The 21,887-nt window shown below is 44.0% G+C and overlaps 1 protein-coding gene across 2 annotated transcripts in view; it reads left to right on the top strand.

Annotated features, from left to right (window-relative positions):
* SEZ6L (seizure related 6 homolog like) overlaps positions 1–21,887 on the top strand; it is a 1,952,755-nt gene that overhangs the window by 547,127 nt on the left and 1,383,741 nt on the right. For both annotated transcript variants that reach the window (XM_069619379.1, XM_069619378.1), the window contains exon 2: positions 3,004–3,720. In XM_069619379.1, the coding sequence (XP_069475480.1) occupies positions 3,004–3,720 (717 nt within the window). The remainder of the gene's footprint in view (positions 1–3,003; positions 3,721–21,887) is intronic.

The raw sequence follows: 21,887 nt of genomic DNA, 5'->3' as shown, positions 1-21,887 counted from the left end.
TGAAGGATAACATGCCTGCGCCTAGATGAAACTTGAATGTTAGCAGGTGCCACACTTAGATTTTGAACACCAGCCTGAGTGGCATCCAGATTAAGTTATGAATGTTAGCATGCCCACACCTAGACAGATTTCTAAACACTAGCCTGCGCCGCACCTAGAAAAGTCTGTGAATGTTGGCAGGCCCACATGTGAAGGCCAACAAGGGGCACACTTAGACAAAACTGTGAATGTTAGCATGTTAAAGGTCATGTAACCCACTAACCAATATAAGATCAAACTCTGCATACTTATCTCAGTCAAAAACTCACACAACCATCTCTCGCACAACAAGCCGCACGCACTTCACAACACTGCAACAACACATAAGCCGGAGCAACAGCACACGCGGACTGACACCGATCCAATACCCGCACCAAAGCTCAGCACCTTGTGTACAACGAGTTGAAGCTGCCAACAGAACACCACTCCTCTCACTATCCTACTCCCCCTTCACCCTACTAACCAATCCCCCCCTTATCACTTACAGATCCGCTAGAGCGCCTGGGGACCAATTCCGTTGGTGACGGTGCACGGTACAAATACCTTTAGCATTTAACATTTAACAATGTCTTGGTTCACAGCATCAAAATCTGTGATGCTGGAAAAGCCTAGGTTCTCTGGCAATAACCTTGAATGTCATTTGTGGCTAGAATGTAAAACTATAGGAGGACGCTGTTGATGCAGCCTCTAAGATACGACTTTAGAGAATAGGGTGCAAGTCAGCATAGAAAATGTGATATAAGGCCCGATTCATGGAACTTTTTTGCAGGCTTCAATGTGACTTTGCACTGCTGAAAAGTGACTTTGCTCGGCCGACGCAAACCCTGATTCATGGAACTGTGCAAAGTGTATTTTTGTAGTGCAAAGTCATTTTGTACTGCAAAAATGACTATGCACTGACTTTGCATGGGCTTTCAGCAGTGCAAAGTCACTTTGAACAGTGCAAAAAATTCCATGAATCGGGCCCTTAATGTCAATGTAAGGACATGAGCCACTGTGTTTTGACCATGAGGAAGAGCGTGTTCCATTGAAAGGTACGGTTTGTGGGTGTGGAAACAAAAGGAACAACACAAATTGCTTTCACGCACTCCCTCCCCTCTGCCAACATGACCATGTGATGTTCGTGTGAGCACGCCTGTCGTCATGGAGCACTGTCAATAGTGTAGCCTGCATTCATGTATATTAGTAGAAAAACACTCTGCTTAACTGAATTGCTTCTTGGTCTTTTTGGCGTACCCCGGAGCTTGTTCCTTATGGATGTTTCATAGAGAGAAGGCAAATTAGTTAAATATTTACTTCCTAATAAATACACGTCTTCCCCGCAAGGATAGCGAAATTTACCCGGAGGAAATACAGCAATACATACATTGAAGAGGTATTTGCTTTTTGGAACTCACACTAGCAGACCTGGGAGATCTTGAATCATAATTGTCGAAGACTTACAGATACACCCCAGTATATTTTGTTGCATAGTAACATTATTTATTTTGATCATTATTTGTTTAAAATGTTCTTTGCTGACTTTCACAAGCTGGAGAAGCACTTAGCATGCTGTCCTGACATAATTAAATAGATAAGTCCAACATAAACGTATAAAGAACAATGAGTCAAGGGGCCTTTGAAGTCCTTTACAGTGAAGTAAGAAAGTGAATTAGAACTCACTCCCCCCTCCCCCTCTGAGAAATGAGCAATTAACTCTCTACCAATGGAAAATGTCACAAGTACTTTCCAGCTCTTCCGGAAAACCCCTTTTTGTTTCATCAGGTGGCTGACTGATGCCAAAAAGCTTTAATGGAGGGCGAAATGTACGATGCCAACTACTTTCCTGCCAATGGCAAATCAGCTTTCCATTGATTCAGAGGTTGTGAAGACTGCTGAAGGCTGTCCAGGGATAATGCATAGAGGAAGCATATTGGCCTTGGAAGCAGGGCTTTAAGTGGGCCGGGGCCTGCCGGGGCCGCCCCGGCAGTCTCCGAAATTTCGTTTTGAGGCGGGGCCCTGCCGGGGCCCACTAATCTCCCCTGTCAGCCCCGGCCACTACAGGAAAAAGCATTTTTTTCTACAGCCTGAAGCTCTCGCTCGTATGCGAGAGCTTCGGGCTTCAGAAAAAAATGCCTTTCAGCCATAATGGTGGCGCCGCACCTGCGAGGCATCCCTTTAATCAAGGGATGCACGTGGGCCGGCGCCACCATTATGGAGAAAACGTGTGGCCGCTGGAAGCAGAGGCCTTGCTTTCTAAATACTGAAGCTCCCGTGGATTCTCGGGAGTTTCAGTCTTTAGGAAAAAGGCCTCTGCTTCCAGTGGCCTCACCCTTTCAGTCTTAATGGTGACGCTGCCCCTCCCCAGCTGGCGAGGGGCAGCGCCACCATTAAGGCTGAATAGGAGAGGCGCTGTCCCCTGCCAGGCAAGCCTATAGAATAGAAATGCAGAGATCAGCACCCTCTCCCCCAAAGGGGAGAGGGTGCTAATCTCTACAAAAGGCTGCCTGGCAGGGGTGCCATTAGCCCATTGAGCCGGGGCTCGTCAAGGGGGCGTGGCCTAACGGCCCATCAAGACCCCCGTTGTTAGGCCACGCCCCCTCGATGGGCCCCGGCTCGATTTGTAGTGCCACTTAAGGCACTGCTTGGAAGCAACAGCTTTACAAAATAGTCCAACCCTCTGGACATTTCAAAGCAGCTATTATAGAGTGACGAGTTTCTTTTCATTTAACAGAATGTATTATGAAGTGTTGGAGCATGTTAGCAAGACATGCCCTAATGTTTGGGTTACCAGACAGACAGGATACATTCTGAATAAGTACTGAAATGCATGCATGTTACAGAGATCTTTTAGCCAAAACTAAACTTGTTCTGTGGATACAATGATGGAGCGAATTCTGGTGTATTGACTGCTGGTCTAATGTTGCAAGAAAGCACACCAAGTGAACATCATAGATAATGGATGCCTTTTGTTTTCTCTTTCAGATGATACAGGTGTAGGACCCGTCCCTTCAATTCCATATGAGTTGCTTTCAGATGAACTCACAGACAGTAGACTTGACAAAGTGGAGACAGAACATACGGACCCAACGACTCAAAATCTTTCTCAGTCGAGAGAAGACTTTTTAGACTTTGAGACTGAGAACAAACCACCTGGCGATCATCGAGGTTTTTCACAGATCCCGACATCCGTTTATGTAATCGGGGTATCGGAAAGTCCCAAGAAGAAGCCACCATCCTTAAGGCAAGTGAACACAGCCAGGAAAAGGCTTCGTCCCAAAACGACACCATCAATACTTCCAAAGGCGTCCACTTTTCCAACGCTGCCAAGTTTCAGTCCACTGCCGTTCACCGAACAATCGGATGAACTGGGGGATATATTAAATGAATCTGGGGAAGCAAAGCAGGAACTGTCTGAGCTGCCATTTTGGACCAGTGGTCGCGGATACAGTCGTACAATGACTCAGTCCCCTTTTCAGATGTCTTCATATACGCCTCAAGCTTCAAGCTCACCCACTTTACGTGAGATGGCAGACACAATAAGGCAACTTTTATCCGATATAAACATCCCTACAAGGGCAGATGCCAACATGACTAAAACTGTGGAAAAGAACTTTAATTATTCTATGCACGAGGACAATCAGGAAACATCCACTTCTACCATAATAACCACGACAGTGATCACAACTGAACAGACTCCAGGTAAAGTGATATACCTAGTGCTGTAAAATGAACACTCATTATCTTATGCATGAATTCCTGAATTATGCCAAATCTATTCGATTTTCAAGAGAATAGCCATGAGTTGAACGTGCACATAATAAATCTAAAACGCCTCAATTTCCCATGAACAGGGATTCAATTTTGCATTCAGTGGACATGTTTAGTATGTAACAATTCTCCAGAGGTCAGATTCACACTTGACGCTAGTTCTTGAGAGCATATTGACTTCAGAATGTTTGGCCAATATTGGCATGCACTGATTTTCAATTGAAAACAAACGAACGTGTCCATTTCTTCCCAAGGTTACCCTCCTGCTGTTCCATACTCTGAAAAGCCTGGATCTAGCTTTATTGCACCATTAGCTCTAGTTTGGCAGTAGCCTTGCAGGTAAAAACCGGCAGTCTGCCGCCAAACTTGCATTTTTTTCTGGCACCCACAAATGCGCAAATTACCGGGTCATTATGGCCCAGCCGGACCCGGTAATTGCCCATTCGAGGGTGCCGGAATGCATTACTCCTCATTCCCATTTGAACCCCGTAGGGCTCAATGGGAATGGGGAGGTCGGATGCACCGGCACCATTGAGAATGGTGGCAATGCATCCGACATGCTCTGCCCGCAATGGCACCCGCGAGCAGAACTCGTAGTTTGCCGGTCCAGGAACTACGATACCAGCAATCTTACCGGTACCGTAATTCCCGGACCGGAAATCTTGTAATGACCCCATATGTTTGATTCCTAGTCACTGGAAATGTGTCACTGCACATTTGTTTCTAAACTGATATAAACCGTATAATGTATTGTGAACCTGGTCATATGTGCTCCAGATTCTATAGAACATAGTTGGTGCAAGAGATATTTGACCATATTTTGCATCGTTAAATTTTGGTTAGCTTTGCTGCTTTTAATAGCTAAAACCTGCACTGCTTTCAGTGGAAGTTGTGTGTCACATGGAATTTGCAAAGATGACAACTCGAAATATGTGGCAATGACTGTGGCACTAAGCCTTGCTGGGTGTCGTGACTTGCCAGGAGGAAGCAGAAGGCGCTCTAAATGTCATTTGGGCTCACCATCTGGGTGTATTTAACATTTAACGATTTTAACATAAAAGCGAGAGTTAGTGCCCTCAGGTTTATTCTCTGGCGCTACTCCAGATCTGGGTACTTTGCACGCATTCTATTGGTTTAAAGCATTGTCTTGGGAGGATAGGTCAGGGGTGACGTGCTCGCCTTGGAATCAAGATAACACGGAGCAACACAGGTTCAATCCCAGAGTCCTCCCTTAGAAAACTCTAGGTATTAAGCGTGTTATAAATAACCTATCATATAATTTCCCCTAAACCAATTAGCTCAAATCTCTGGGGTGTCTATACCCATTCCTTGGGAGCAGTAACCACCCCAGGTTTTAGGATACCAATGATTATGTAAATAACTCTCAATAATAGCCCCTGCATTCAAATGCATTTTGTGTGGCTATTATGCACACATAGGACTTTGAGGATTGGACTTGGAGGCACTGCAAAATAATATAAGAATTGCTTCTTTTGACATAAACACATATTTTATATTTAATTAAGCTAGATAGAGTGCAAAATAGTGATGAATAAAGCAAAGAAATTACAAATCTCACCTGCTGCTGAAGCACTAGTATCAGCTTGTGTTGACACTGATAACATCCCTAGTGTATGTTATATCATTTTAATTCCCCTATATGACTGAAATAATAAAATGTCTATACTACTATTATTCAACTAAACTAGTAGCAAAGATGTTTGTTGGGCAGCCGATGTCTGCTTCTGACAGATCAACTTTTTGATGCCATATGCAAAATCAGAGCACATGAAGGCACCTGAAAGAAATGGTATGTGGAAAAGGAAAGAGAGTCAGACACAGTGGGCCTCATTACGACCCAGGCGGTAAGGGGTTTACGGCAGCGTTAACAGCGCCGACCCTTACCACCTGAGTACGAGGTCCCTTAGCGCCATGGCGCTTTTAACACCTGCTTTTAGCAGGTGTTAAAATCCATGGCGCTAAGGGACCATGGAGTTAATTACGCCACCGTAATTTACGGTGGCGTAATTAACGCCTTCCCCACTCCCATTATGCCCTATGGGGCAAAAATGGGAATGGGGAAGGGTAAATGGGGATTGGGGACTTACCGCCCCGCCAAGGTCGGAATGGGGCGGTAAGTCCGCCAACCACCATGGCGTAAACGTAGTTTACGCCATGGTGGTAAAGTCACGACCCAGGCGGTAACTTACCGCCTGGGTCGTAATGAGGCCCAATGTGTACAAATAAACCTTTCACAACATGTTCCAAACTGTGTGCCTGATTTACGAAAGCGTTTAACAATGGCACAACACAATATTATATTGTATTTTATTGATATAACGCGGCAAGCCCTGAGGCATCTGGGCACATTTCTTTTAGTTACAAGGCGGAGGTATTTGCAGTTAAACGGAAAGTATGTTTACAGTTAAATCAAATTATTAATTACATTAGGCATCAAAAATATTTTTTACAGTGTATAGTTAGACTTAGCAGCAGATATAGAATATACTTTACAGTTGCATCAAATCATGTATTACAATAGGCATCTGTAAATAGTTGGTGATTGGTTGTTAACATTAATTCCGAATGAGCCAAGTTTTTACGCTGTTTCTACATTTGTGGAAGGAAGGCTCAGCTCCATTGATTGTAGGTAATAAATTCCATATTTGGGCTGCTAAAACCAGAAAGCTGCTACCTCCTGCTCTTTGAAGCTTAAACCTGGGAACAGTAAGGTAGCTTGGAGGTATCTGGTTGGTCGATCCGAGGAGTTACGTTTGAATTTGTCGCATAGGTACTTAGGTGCTAGGTTGTCTATACATTTAAAAGTGAGTTATAGAGTTTTAAGTCGTATTCTTTGATTGATAGATAACCAGTGTACGCTACGTCTCAGTTCTGAGATGGAAAGTGTTCTTGGGAAGTTAGTCGCTGTCCTGAGTGCATTATTCTGGAAGATGTGTAACTTTTCTAGGTTGTGTTGGTTGGTACCTAGGTATAAGGCATTGCAGTAGTCTAGTTTAGATAGCACTACTGCCCTAGCTGGACTAATGCAGTTGTCAGTTGTCAAAAATGGTCTACAGGCATTGATAAGCTTGCAGGTATAAGCTGTCGTGGAGGCGGTTGCAGTGATTTGTCTCGACAATGAGAGTGAGGAGTCGAAGTAAATACCTAGGGTTTTTACATCTTTGGAAACCTTGATGTTACTGCCGTCAATATTGAAAACATTAAATTGATTGTCCTGTCTATTGAGTCTGGCTTGGGTTCCAATCGGAAGCAACTCTGTCTTATTGTTGTTAAGACAGAGTCTGCGATTAGCCATTCACGCTTGGATAATTAGGTAGGTGTCATTTAAGCATTTGGAGTCTATGCTGTAATCTCCGGTGTTAGGGATCATGATTTGGGTATCTTACACGTAGTTAGTGTTGGAGACACTTAAATGATTTAAGTCATCGAAAAGAGGCTAAGTGAATATATTGTAAAGCGTCTGGGAGACGCACAAGCCCTGAGGGACCCCACATGTGACTGATACAGGAGTGCCCGATGATGTGGGAGCAAACACTCTTGTAGTTCTATTGTTGAGGAAGAACTGAATCCACGAGGTGGCATCGTCGGAGAAATGAGCGACAGCCGAAAGGTGGTTGCAAAGCATTTTGTGATCCATTAGATCAAAGGCTACTGATAGATCTAATGACAGCAGGAGGGCTAGTTCCCTTTATCTTTGATAGTCTTCATTTGTGTTACTAGATCTATCGGAGCTGTTTCCGTGCCATGTCTAGGACGGAAACCAGATTTGCAGAGCCCTAGTAAGTTTTTATTTTCTATGTGTTGCTGGATCTGTAGGTATGCAGACCTAACCAGAACTTTTAAGAGGAAAGGTACAGTGGTGCTAGGTCTGTAGTTTGTTGCAGTATTTGGGTCAAGGGTAGGTTTCTTTAAGAGAGGCAGTACCCATAGAAAAACACTTTACAAATCCGGGTATGTTTCTCATGTGCTATTCGAAAATGTTCTGTTAAGTTGATTTATACCGCGCACCGCTGCATTTTCATGGTCCTCAGGCGCTCACGTGGCTCTGCAAGGAAAAGTGGGTAGGGTTGGTTAGTGAGGGGCAGTGGGGTTGGCATTTATGTTGTTCTCATTGTTGAGGAGTGCAGAAACAGGTGCAAATGGCGTCCGTGCATGTGAGCTTTCTGGATGTGCTTTGCTTTGTGCGCTGGATGGCATACAGTGCTTGATTTGTTTGTTGTCTGAGGTGGTTGGGTTTGTAGCTAAGTTAGAGTGAAGTGCGGTTTATGTGTTTTGGTGAGTTCCTTCATTAGCCCTCTGGGTGTGTGTTGTAGGTGAGGAGTGTCAGTTGTGTGGGAGAGAAGAAGTGGTTAGTGGCTTTTTGCGTGATCTCTGATTATTGGCAGTTATGTTATAAAATACAGAAATCAATCAATTGGGGGCATGAAGATGCTGGAACTGCTGCCAAAAAGAATGTCACTTTCTGAACTCAAACCCGGTACATGCCACCTGAATGCGCGCTTAATCAAGATCTCGTCTAATGCCCTCTTGATTGTTTCATGGCCAGTGGCATGGCTACTGAGAGGAACAAGGGGCAGATTACCCTCCTAGATGACTCTGTTGAAGAGTACCGGTTGTTTTCCATGTGGAAAGGGTCCTGCCATGCTCTTGATCCTGTGGAGTGGGTAATGATGCTGCTTCCTGCTGCTGTCTCTGGGTGATATATTTCCCTACAACATGAGAAAGAAAAGAAATGGTTTTGATCTAACCTTTGTCCACTTCAGCCAGGCCTGTGCTCTCTCCAGGCCCCCCTAGGCTGCACGGGGGTCTGTCTGACCTGCCACTGGTGAGCTGGGTCATACCGGGAAGTACCTTGTGCTGCCTTTGTTTGTAATGCTTCAGTGCTCCTCTTGCGCTGAAGGGCCTTTTACCCAATCCTCAATGATACAAAATCAACATTCTGGGGTGATTTCAAATATTACAAATCACCTAATTAAACAAATATAGTTTGACATCCCAGTTACACCATTATGTTCACTTGTTCCGAGGGTTAAGCAGATATTTCGATTGCGCCTTGAAACTTGTGTATAGGCAAATGATATAGGTGGGTAAACAGTACTCCCAGTGCGCTGAACACCACTAGTAAGTCCTTCAGTATGCCAGCTGTATAACCCAATAACATTCAAAATCAATCAGCACAAAAAGATGTATACTAGTTACAAGCGCTATGCAAAATGATTATTTGATTTTTTTAATCTGCATTCTTGAAGTGCCTTAGAACAGTCAGTTAGACATCAATCCTGAAACAGCCTTTATATGCCTAACTGACTTCTCTAAGCATCTTCAAGAACACAGATTAAACAATCAAATAATCCTTTTGCATAGCACTTGTTTCTAGTACAAATCCGTGTATGCGCATTGTGTATTGGCGCATTATAAATACCCAATAAATAAATAAAATATCAAAAGGAGTAAATCGTGATTGTATTGTAAAAATGATACTGTATAAAATGCCGGTATTGCAGCTGAGTGGGTTAATGCTAATGCAGCAGGCCTCTGGTTAGAGTGCAGGCCCAGTGTCCCTCTTTTCTGTGGCATAATATCAGCATGTTCAGCCTTAAATAGGACTATTCTTCTAGCTCTGCATCATGAGATGTGCACAGCACATTAACTGTGAGGTATGTGAGTGCTGCTCGCAGTTTGCCCCTGCTAAGGTTTTTGCCAGGAATATTTAGTGTTACCATCTCCCCTTCTGCATTCCAAGTATGCACAGAGCTAAAGTTTGCATTCCTTTATTGAGTTAAACAGTTGTATTTGGTGGAGAGCAGGCTCGTGTGGTTATAAATTGCTTTAACTTGCCGTCTGTAAATAGAACAAAATAACCATTGCATCAGGCGGGCGCAGTGAATTGAGCCCTTAGTTTGTTTCCATTCTCTTATTTGTAGTCTATGATTGTCATTAAATCCTCGTCTTTAACTACCGGGATGCATAGCAAGAAACAGAACTAGATCGGAACCCCTCAAATGTCTGTTCTCTGCCGGATCATATACGCCAAGTGGTGTCGTTGACCTCTGTGACACGCTGCCCACATTTGAAAACTGTTCTCTATGGCTCATGGTCAATTAACTAAAGATGCCTCTTTGCTGGCTTACGGATATTGCATAGTTGCCAACTGGTCTCGTGTCATCGTCATCCATTTTATCCTGTCTGGCTTTTCATCCAGAATCACCTTGTACTCTGGGTCATGTGCTGTCTATTTTTCTATAATAAGAATGGACGCCAGAGTCTCATGATGCAAGGCTGCATTGTCCTAAGAATAGAACCAGGACTCGTGCCCGGTCATCCTCCGGCCAGTTCTCAACTCGCACCGCCGTGGTGACGTCTTCCTTTCAAGGCATCGACTGTGCGCTATGGACTTCGCAACGGCCGCGGTTGCATTTTATTTAATGTATGATGGTTTTCATTGACAAATTCAGCCTGCAACAGTACCGTTTCCTGACATCATTTACCTCGAGAGTGGATGAGATTATTCTGCTATTTTTCAGTGCACGTCTTGATTGTGTATTGGAGTATTTCTGCTGCAAGGATTTAATGGATGTATTTAACAGTTTGAATGCAGGACGCCCCCTAACCCCCTCCCTGTGGTTCCCCGAATGTTGAAAGCTGGATGGGCACAGGGTTAGCTGCCCGATCACTGATCACCCCGTCACCCGCCCAAGTTAGAATGTATGTATACACACGAAGGGCAAAATGAGCCCACTTTTTAGGGTGTGTATATAGAGATGCTGTAAGGGCTCTCAACGGGTTAAAGAAAAATTGTGAACACGATGTATGGCCCTTTTTGGTTTAAACCTTTCACTCACGCAATATATGCCAGGAAGCCTTATCAATGGTCTTCCCCGCAGGTATCTCTCTGCTGCAGCCCTTACCCAGGGAATCTCAGTCATAGCCTAACCCAGGGAGTTTCACCCACATCATCTCTTCTAGTCAGGGATGACACAACTTGCTCTATCTTCGCAGACAGGCTTTGAATCATCACAGCTTTGAATACCCTACAAGCTTGTTTAAGATGCCACGCTTTGAAGAGATAACTTTTACCTCTGCCCCAACGCTGGTAGAAGACTCAAAGCTAACATGTAACTTACCTTACTTCCTGCCAGTGGTAGAAGTGTACCAAACAAAGTGGTGGGACTGTGGTCTCGCAGGGGACAGGGTAGGCGGAAGCCTAGTGCAACATGTGACAAGGTGTTGCGACCAGGGCATTGCAATAGTCTAAGTGACTAGTAATTTAGGCTCCTATTACAACCTTAGACTTGCAAAGGGACATGAATGGACAAATCCTCTATATAGAGTGGTGAATATGGTCGTAAAAAGTAGACAAATGGTAAACAGAAAGAAAAGAAAAGTAGTGGAACACCGCCCCCGACGATTCCAGCTCACTTCGATGACTGCTTCTAGCCTTCCAGTGTCCCCAGCTGACATATGACAGGGCTGTATACATTCTCGCCCCGCTATGTTGCTGGGAATATTGAAATGTTATCCTGCCATGTGAACTGGAATTAATGGAAACAAACCCTCCTGTTTTAACTGGGATTATTGTAATCAGAGCTACATTGTTAATTGAGAATGATGGCCTTTGGCCCTGCTGTGTTACAAGGGAATGGAAAGTATCCCTGTGGTGTTAACTAGGAATAATGGAATCGTGTCCTGCTGGATTAACAGAGATGAATGGATTTTGACTTTCCTGTGTAAACTCGGTTTAATACGTACTGGCCCTGATGTTTCAACTAGGAATGCAAGATTCTTGGCTTGCGGTGTTACCTCGGTGTATTTGAATCTGGTCCTGTTTTGTTAACTTAGTGTAAATAATGGAATTTGGTATTCTTTATGCAATTGGCATAGTTAATAGAATCTGGCCATGCTGCATTAACAGAAAATTACTAAAGGTAGAGCTTCTCGGACAGAGCTCCAATCTGCTGTCTGAGTCTATGCCATAAGACCAAACTGTGCTTTCTGGGCCCAAACTCTTCCATGCTGTGTTAACTGTAAATGATAGAATCTGGTCCTGCTGTGCTATTTGGGAATAATTAAAAGGCTTTGCTGGTTACTTGGATTAATTCAGTCTGGCCCTCATATGTTAAGTGAGAGTAATAGAATCTGATCTTGCTTTGTTAACCGAGAATAATGTAAACTAGCTCTACTGTGTTGTAATTGTAATTGTTTATTTGTAGTGCAGTGCTTCAAAGCACTTCAAGGAGGTAAGGGAACAAGGAAATACAGTTGTCATTCTTAAACCTTGAATATTCCAAATGATCTAACAACAATAACTAGCATACTATGCATGAGGCATATCTACTAGTCAAGTGCTTGACAAAGGGTGAGGGGAGAAGCGGGGTAGGGGGAGAAGAACATATAGATCAATAAATTACAGTACTGGCCTGGCAACATTTCAGATTGCTTGGTGGTTGGTTATCCATGGCACCTATGCATGAGTATTTCATTCAGGACCAAGCTGGGGGGAGGGGTACAGAGGTAGGACTGGACAGACAGACTTGGGAATTATGTAATTTAGAAATTATGTAATTTGGCCCCGCGAGCTCCTTGTGATAAACTATTTCCTCACCTCCAGTGTTACCTGGAATTATGAAATCTGGCTTTGCTGTGCTAGCTAGGAATAATATAACCAATTGTTGTTGTGTTACATGGGACTAATGGAATTTTTCATGGCTGTCTTAACTGTGCAAATCGAACCTGACCGCTGGGTTAGTGGAATCGAGGCCTGCTGTGTATATTGTCCTGAATGGACACTGGGCATGCCGTGGTAACTGTGTTAAGAGGAAATAATTTAACCTATCCGTGCTACGTTAACATAATGGAATGTGCCAACAAAATGCCCCCTCTAAATCACTGTGCAAATATTATCAGAATTTGGGCTATGTAGCTTAAAATGCTGTATTTGTCACCATAGGTCACTATTTCTCCTCCACTTTCCTTGGTGGAGAGCCCTTAAGCCCCACCCCCCACCCCTTTACACAAGTTGTTGATTATCCAATGACCATTGGTACTGGCTCAGAAGGCTTTAAGATACACCACTGTTGGGTGTCCTGACCCACGTTTGAGCTATCATGCTGCAACATTTGGTGCTGTGGGCTTAGAAAATCCAAGATGGCCAAAAAGCCCACATGTGCACCAGAATCCAGGAGAACCACGCAGTTTGTGCGCATACCAAAATGGTTACCTAACTTGCCACCCACCAGTGTAAAGAAAGATCTTTGTTAACAAAATCCACTGTTACTGATGTCAAAAGTTGCTGAAATCGTGGCACATTGGACCACTTTAAAGATTCAACCCTTTTGTGGGGTTCCACATAACCATTTTACTGTAAGGAGCCCCATCAAAACAATGTTAAGCAAGGATTATTTACTACCATGTAAGAACCATTCCTGTTTGGAATGCATTAATCCAAGAAGGATCCCAAAAATGGATGCAGTACCAACAAAATCCTCAAGGCGGCGCTAGCGGTCTAAACTCTGACAGGAGAACTGAGTGCAGTTGCTGACAAAGGAAGTTGACTCAGCTGACTTCAAAGGCTGCATTTTAATCAAATATTAGCCACCTGCTGTTCCTAGAGGCCAGAAGCCTGGGAAACCCTCTCACCTCAAGAGATTCACACCACAGCCCAGGATATCACATGGTCATAATAACCAAATGCAAAGTGACTCCCTGGTCTGCTGACCTCAGCCTCCTGGAGACCACACAATAGGCTCTTGCACTTGAATAGAATATGTTGATTTTGACTGTTTCCTGTCAACAAAGGCCTGCCTGCCAGCAGAGGCATGGTCACTGACCCACCCAAGTCTTGGAGGCGGACTCCAACACCCTGAGAACTGAATTGAAAGCAAAATATACAGTTTATAAAAATACTGATAACTCTTTGTAATCAAATGACAGGAATGTATAACTTTGAGAGCCTTAATTTAAAAAATGTACTTTCGATTCAAGCCCAAACTCCAATTTGTGTGATGTTCTGGGGCAAAACCCCGCTATTTATTGACACCACAGACATTGTATCTAAGATAGAGATATGGGAATTTACTGGAGTAGGTATGGACAGCCTGTGTATATGTGTATAACTTTTAATGAAGAACCAAGGTTGCATAACCCACTAAAATCGAAAATAAGTTGCCATTTTTGAATGCGAACCCTCAGGAAGAGCAGAGTTTGAACAGAGTATACCTCATGTGATATGTGATGGGTGCATGTAATTTTAAACAACTGTGTATCTGTGCAATATGTATTTGAATCAAATATAGATTTGTGGGCAAACTGACCAGGGGAGGATCCTCTGATCCATAAAACCTACAGCATCACTCTGACTCACATTTCCTTCCCCCAATCATGGGAGAGGGGAGAATTGGGCCAATGACAAGTAGAAAGGGGCGGGCTTAGCTAGGTTCAGGCACACACCCACTTTCAAAACACATAAAAAGAGATTGCTGGGACAGGTAGAGACATTCAATTCCATTTGCTGCGGAGCATGCTGACCGACGACTTCACATCCAGAGATCCAGACTTCAAATCCATCAATCTCCAGAACCTGTAGCAGTACCCAGAAAGCAGTGTTACATCCAGAATCCAGAGAGGCTAGACCAGCAGAGCTGACCCAGATCACTGTGAAGTGCCGAGGCCAGAACCGGAGTCCAGTCCAAAACCTGACCAGATCCGTGGCGAGGCCTATTTCAAAAATATATTGTCAGTACCTAGCAAAACTGTGCAGAACCAATCTCTTAGTTAAAATAATCTAATCCAAACTATTTTAATCTAACCAGAACTGCCTCCTAGAAGTTGTCACCTGTCATTTTTAAAAGCTGTCCCCTGTCATTTTCTAGCTGCAAGCTGTAACCTGTCGCTGTGGACTTTTAAAATTTCAAATCCAAAAAACAACCTTCACAAAATCGTTCATAACTCCGAAACCGTTTGGGCTAGGAACTTGGTTTAACTTTCCTCTGAAAGCTTAGAATCTTACCTTTCCAACAACCGACTTCCTACTCCTTATACTCACGATTCATGCATTCGTGAATTTTGCCGCGATTTGCGATTTGGCCCGATTTCTTTACTTGTAAAAAGATAGCTGCTTTTGCCTGAACTGCTAAATTTCGTTTGCCTCTTAAGAACCATCCCTGAATCATTGCTAGAGTGAGCCTGAACTCATATTAACTAGATACCACTCACCCTGAACCTCCTGAAGGAAATTAAAACCATTTTCAGCATATTCCTCACTTCATTGCCAGCACATATAAAAGCATTTTGGGCCTGTGTTTCAAACTTCTGTAGTATAAGCTTGCTGGGGTGAACTGAATTACATTTGATTGCATTTCTAAGAACTGTGTGCTCTCCTCTTCATTTCCTTACATTGCATAAGGGGGGGGAGTGGATTGCCAGAGAAAAGTGATTACATTGTTTTGTTGAAATCATATTGAGTATTTTCTGTATTGCATTTTCATTCAACATTACATCTATCTGAAACTAGATAAAGCATTCTCTACCACCTTATTCTTCTGTTCCTATTCCCAAGCGTGCTACCTCATCCTTTATACTACTTCTGAGTGACCCAATCAGTTTGTTAGTAGAACATTACCCATTGTTGTTAACTGCTCATGTTCTGAAGTGTGATATTAATTATTAATTTATCATATAAGTGTGATATATATATTGTTTAATTTTTCTCAAATAAGCCTTTCAAACTTGCAAAACAGAACTACTTCTTGGCTCAGTGGGGTCAGGGGGATTCCAAGAGAGGGGTGTTATATAGGGGTAGTCATCCAGAACTCATGAACTGGACATAAAGATATATCAATAAGGGTTTCCATTCAGTATCCCAGACTAGGCTTTGACTTAGCTGTAGTGTTGAATTGAATCCTCTTACACCCCCTTACAGTACATTTTTCTGAATTCTCTTGGGGAGAATGCCCTGCTCACCTTTTTAAAGTTATCTTTATATTATATACAGTTTTGACCACTATTTCTGCCTTAAATTGCTCAGAGGTGGTACCATTCACCATTATGTTTCCCTAAAATATCCTTTAGTGAGAAACCCCTGGATCCCTGTTTGCAGAATTCTTAGTTTGTCTGGGTGGTGGGGGAGGAAAGATGGGTGCTCAAAAATCTTGTGTTGGGGACATTTGTACTATGTGGTTGCTTGGAAGAAGGGGGCAGACACATTGAGGACATTTATGTGTTCTCTTTATTAAAATAATAGAATAAGGCCAACCTCTCCCTATAACTGAAGGGAATACCCTACCTATTAAAAGAAACTAAAGGTGCTTGTCAGATGTCAGGAAGTCCAAAGTAATTCTGTCCTCTGTCCAAGCTAACGCACTCTGTCCCTATCACTAAATAAAACTAAAGTAAAATAGGCCAAGCAAATGTCTCTTTGTCCCTTGGTATTCTCTGTATCCAGGTTTCTTGTTCTACTACATATATTTCTTAGTATAGTCCATTATGATAGTCTTTCTTGTTAGGTCTTGTAGTTCGTCAAGACAACTTTCAGTTCTTGACCTTTCTAGGGTCTGCTCTCGGTAGTAGGTTTCCCTGCAATAGTTTCTCCTCTTCTTGGTGTAACATATACGTTATTCACATTCTTTCTGTTTATGCTTTTGCAAAAGTATATTTACTTCTATATCCTTTTAGGCTTTCTTTCTCAATTGTACTATCTCTGGGACTTAGGGCTCTTCTATCCTCTTCAATGTATTTGTATTTGTATTTATTAAATGTATAGACACTTTACTCCAAAGCGCTTTAATGGTGAACCTTATCTTTCTTTTCCCATTATATGTTTTAGGATTTTTTTCTCACAAGCTTTAACTTTGAACACATTGCGTTCTTGCCCCTCTCCCCAGGGTTTCAGTTCCCAGTCTCTCGTAGTGCCCAACCTGGGTTGTTTTAATCACTTGTTGTTCGCTTCCCTTCTTATCTAGGCTCTTCCACAATATTTGGATCTCGGTACAGGTATGAGTTTCTCTTTTCATATATTCCTGGTCTTTCTTAACCAGATTATTTATTTTGTGTTCCCTTCGATTTTCACAGTTCCAATCATTCAGCTTTTCGGTTATGGTTTCATCCTTAAGACTGTGCAGAGCTACATCACATAAATAATGATTCTCTGGCAGCCTCCCGCTGTTTCCTACTCCCTGGTACCCCTCGTAATGTGGATAAGAGTTGCATGGCTTGGCTCCCGCTCAGGTACTGCTTCTCGCTCTCTTTGCTGTTCTTCAGTCTCCCATTCTCGGCTCAGCTTCTGACATATACCGTCTGCATACAATGGTGCTCAGAAGATGTTCCGACTTCCTGTCGTGGTTGTCTTGGCACTGTTCTGCTGGCATCCTGCCCACCACACTACAGACATGGTTGCGCCACTACCAAGGATCTTTTCTTCTCTTCTGGTTTGTATCACTTTCCTTGTGGTTCTGTACACTGTTAACCCTGCATCTCACATTCTGCTGCTCTACTCCTTCAAAACTGTTGTGCTCTGGGATGTACCTTGATTCTGCCTCCATAAGGTGTGATGAGGTCAGGAGGCTTCCCCTGTGTATCAGACTCTCCCCTCCTCCTTTTGCTCTGACTGGTCACAGTTAAATACACATCTTGAGTTCTTCAGACAGATTTCCTCCCCTGCTTTGCATTCAGCCAATCATGAAGCCTCCATAGTATTCTCCAGGGAAGAAAGTCACATATATGCGGCTATGGTAGTTTCTTCAGGAAGTTTCTCACAGGAACGCAAGTCCTTGTCCCCAAAGGGGAAGTCTCTCCCATGGAGGTCCCACTTTCCTCGACCCCTAAGGTGGTTTTACAGAGCAGGCTCACCTACGTGCCTCGCAGGGGGAGTTTCCACCTAGGGGAGAAGGGACAGATACATGTGATTCATCACACATTTAAAAAAGAAAAAGGGTTCATTGTTCCAGTACTTGCATGCTTGCAACCCAGAAGACAAAGGTGTGTGGCCTTAATTTATTTATTTATTTTGCATTTAAAGGAGCATGCAAAATCCCTAGGGTATCACGGCGCTAGTTACAGGCTGGTAACGAATGGTGAGAAATTTTAATTTAACATGTATGTTTTTTGTTTTTTCCTTCACACATGGTAAGACTACGATGCACTCAGGACAGGACAAAGTGAGTTCCAGAGTGTGGCAGGTGCTGCAAAGGAGCATGTTAAGATAGTCCAGCTAAGAGCCGATGGTGGCATGAGTGATGTTGAGGCAGTTGTCAGTGGATTAGAAGGGTAATTGATGGGTTTCGTGGCATACATGGCTGAAGGATCAATGGCATTGACATGGTGTGACATGCTCAAAGTGGTGTCTGAGTTGAAGCCAAGTGTCTTGACAACAAGAGAGATGTGGTTGGTGTTGTTGTAGATGTTGAACGATTGGTAGTCCGGGCCCAGTTCTGTTTTGTCATCGCTGAGGGATAGGAGCTGGGTGGTCATCCAGATTTGAATAGTTTCATGGATGGAGTTGCCTTTCAGAGAGTGGATGAGGATTTGAGTGTCATCAGCTTAGTTTGTGTACAGGATGCCTAGTGAGTCGAGGTGGTCAAAGAGAGGTCTGGTGTATATATTGTATGGAGGGGGTGAAACACTGTAGCCCTGGGCCCCACATGAGGCGGCAGTGGGGGTGCAGAGTAGTTGGCGGAGAAGAGGCTGGAAATGCAGTCAGCAAGGAAGGATGCAACCCATTTGGTGGCAGCAGTTGAGAAGGAAGCAGAGATGGTGAGGTGGCGACAGAGTGTTGCGTGTTCAACAAGATCGAATGCAGCAGACAGGTCATGGTTGCCGGTGTCTCTGGCATCGTCAAGATGATTCTTGAGGTCAAGCAGTGCTGTTTCTGTGGCATCCCTAGGGCAGAAGCCAGATTGGGGAGTGGTAAGGATGTGATTTTGTTCAAGGTGTTGCAGGATTTGAATGTAGGTAGCTCGGTCAATTATTTTGAGCAGGAATGGGACTGTGGTCATGGGTTGGTAGTTGGTGGGGATCACTGGGTCAAGTAAGTGTTTCTTAAGGAAGGGTGAGATCCAGGATTCTTTTAGCCATGTGGGGACTGAGCAGGAGGTGAAGGAGGCATTGATAATAGTGCTAAATAAATTTGAGGTAGCGGGAGGGAGGTCATTGCAATCCTTGATGAGTAGTGCAGGGGAGATGTGTCCTCTGCAGCGGGTGGGTTTGAGGCATTTTAGGATGTTGGCTACGTCAGGTTCAGTGACTAGGTGGAATTCAAAGAGGGGTGTGTGCTCTTCGTAACTGGGTGTGGAGGGAGGGGGATGTGGAGCTCATGGTGAACAGTTTTGATTGGATCTTGTTTCTTAGTAGGACGATTTTGCCTAGAAGTGCGTCCTGAACTTCTCCACACCAGGTGTTGTTCTTGGTCACAGAGGAGAAGGGATGCACCTGGGATTCAAGTTCCTGTAGGATGGTAAAGAGTTGGAAGTAGCAGAAGCTATCCGGTTGTTGTAGGCAGATGCTTAAGTAGCTTGCATAGCTATATTGTAGTTTCAGGAGAAGATTGAGAATTAGGATTTGTCCGCTGCTGAGGGGTGTTTGCGCCTGGCATATTTGACAGAGTGCTTGTCAGAGTATTTTTTTTTTTAGCGAGGTGAGTGTATTGATGGTAGAAGTTAGGGTCGTGTTGAAGGGGTTGACTAGGGCCTCTACATTGGTGGGGTTGAGTGGTTAACCAGTATAGGCTGGAGGTGGTTGCTGTAGAGGTGGCAGGTGCAGCGAGAGATGATGAGAGTGGATCAGTTGTGATTGGCTATCGGTTTGCTATGAGAGGAATAGTGAATGTGATTAGGTGGTGGTCCGACCATGTGCAAGGGGTGTTGGCAAGAACATTAGTATCACAGTTGTGCTCCAGTAACCAATCAAACGTGCATCAAGAGAGTGCGTGTGGGGTTGACCATTTTCGGGGAGAAATCTAGGTTAGAGGTGGACCTGACAGGGGTTGTTGCATCCTCATCAAGTTGGTCAGAGTATCCAAGGTTGAAATCACTTTGAGAGGTGGCTTTGGAGGTTTAAGATTGGTAATGAGGAGTTGAGTGAGCTTGTCTACAAAGGCGATGGTGGTACTCGGGTGGGCAGTAGATGATGTGACTGGTGATGATGGATGTGGGGGACAGTGTTCATTTGAATGAGAATTGACAGTTCTGGATGGGGTGGAGGGTATTTGGCAGATAGATAATGTACCTTTGTATAAAATGGCAACTCCACTGCCTTTTTGCATAACTCTGTCGTTTCTGAGGATGGCATAGTTAGATGGTATGGCGATGGATAGGGCAGGGACAGAGGCATTGTGGATCCAGGTTTTGCTGATGGCTAGTAGGTGCGGGATTTTAACATTAATGAGGTCAAGGATATCTGACACCTGAGCAATGAGCAAGTGTACATTGATTAGGGTGCACTGTTGTTAGCCAAATGTGTGACGATATAGTATTGGTGAGTACTAGTGGTGTAGTAGAGATGGAGATGGGGGCGGTGTGCTGGGAGCTCTAGTCCATTATTTTAAGTGGTTGTTACAGGTGAATGGAGGGAGTGGGATGGAAAGGACAGGAGTGCATGCATGTGAAGTGCGAGCTGAGAGCACAGGAGGTGGCGTTCATGTCCAGTTAGAGGCTTTGTAGGAACAATTGGGCACTTAGAGTGGGTGAGAAGGGAATCTGCAGTGGGTTGTATGTGCACTGACAGGCAAGTGGAGGAAGAATGAGTGCTGATGGGTTGTGCCATGCGGGAGAGTAATGAGGGGGAATTGCTGAGCATGTGTCAGTCAACAAGGCCTGTGGTCATGGAAAGTGAGATAATTGTAAGAGGCTTGAGCGTCTGAAGATAGGGGGATAGGAAGTAATTAGGTAGGAGAAGAGGGATTTAAGGGGGCACCTAAGGTGAATCACACAGTGCGAGCATGGGATCACACATCATGCAAACACTTACCTTTGGTTTGGGAGTAGCAGGCACCGTCTGGTTAAAGGGGTGATCTATGGCCGCCCAGGCCTAGACAGGATAAAACAGGCAAAGACCTTAAGTGTAGGTCATTTTATGGAAGACCGACTGCGCCTCCAGCTTGTTGTAGGGCTCCGGTATGAACCGGACATCAGCCAATCCTGGTGGAGAGTGGGAAGCCAATCAGGCAGGCTGTCTTGGGAGGCAGGGAGGGAGATGGGGAAGGCAGTGGCCATCTTTACCTGGAGCAAGTGCTCCGTTTCTGTAGGGTCTGCAGCAGAGGTCTCTGGGCTGTGTTGGATGGCACAGCTCCTCTCTTCCTGGGAGCTGCTTTGCTGGGCTAGAGTTTGTGCTCAATCAGTAAGTTGTTCCATGGTGCTGGGCCTTGGATGGATATCAAGTCCGGCCATGTCCTCACTTTATTGGTGTATTAATTGTCGTGGTTTATTATGCTGTCACTCTCAACTCATGGAGTTCCTTTCGCCCCAAGCAAGGTGGCACACAATAAAGCACATTTAATCTCTGGTTAACTCTTGTGAGGTCTCTAACCCGTCTCGCTCCCAACCCCAACAAATACCCTGTGTCACCAATGGACTAGGAAACAGGCCGGTGTATAGTAAGAATATGTATTTATTTATTTATTTAAGGTTTGACAAACAGACTAACATCATCCACCAATGCTGTGGCAACACCCAATATCACAACAGTAAATCTATTCTCCAAACAATAGAGATGACATTTTGAAGCATGCAGTAACAACTTAAAACAGTTTTAATTTCGATTTAACCATTGGAAAACATATACAATACAATACAGGGTCCACAGGAATTACTTAATTTGAAGCAATACTTTTCCACCAGCAACGCGCACCCTCCAGGCCTTAATTAAATATGACCACTTAGATTACAAGGCAAGGTGCAGGGAGTGAGAGCAAACTCGAAAAATTGTGTTTGGCTGATTTAAAATGAATGGGGATGAATGGGAAATTTCGTTTTTGCACCCTCCTCACTGACTTGAAAGGTAGTGTTTTGTGGATTACTTCTTTTTGGGATTATGTATGCCCCCCTTTATATGTGGAAATCAAAGATTTCAGAAACAGTCAACCAAGTCTG

Source organism: Ambystoma mexicanum, chromosome 10 (assembly GCF_040938575.1).
Source record: "Ambystoma mexicanum isolate Mex_15411 chromosome 10, UKY_AmexF1_1, whole genome shotgun sequence".
Taxonomy (NCBI): domain Eukaryota; kingdom Metazoa; phylum Chordata; class Amphibia; order Caudata; family Ambystomatidae; genus Ambystoma; species Ambystoma mexicanum.
This window is presented reverse-complemented; position numbering and strand designations above follow the sequence as displayed.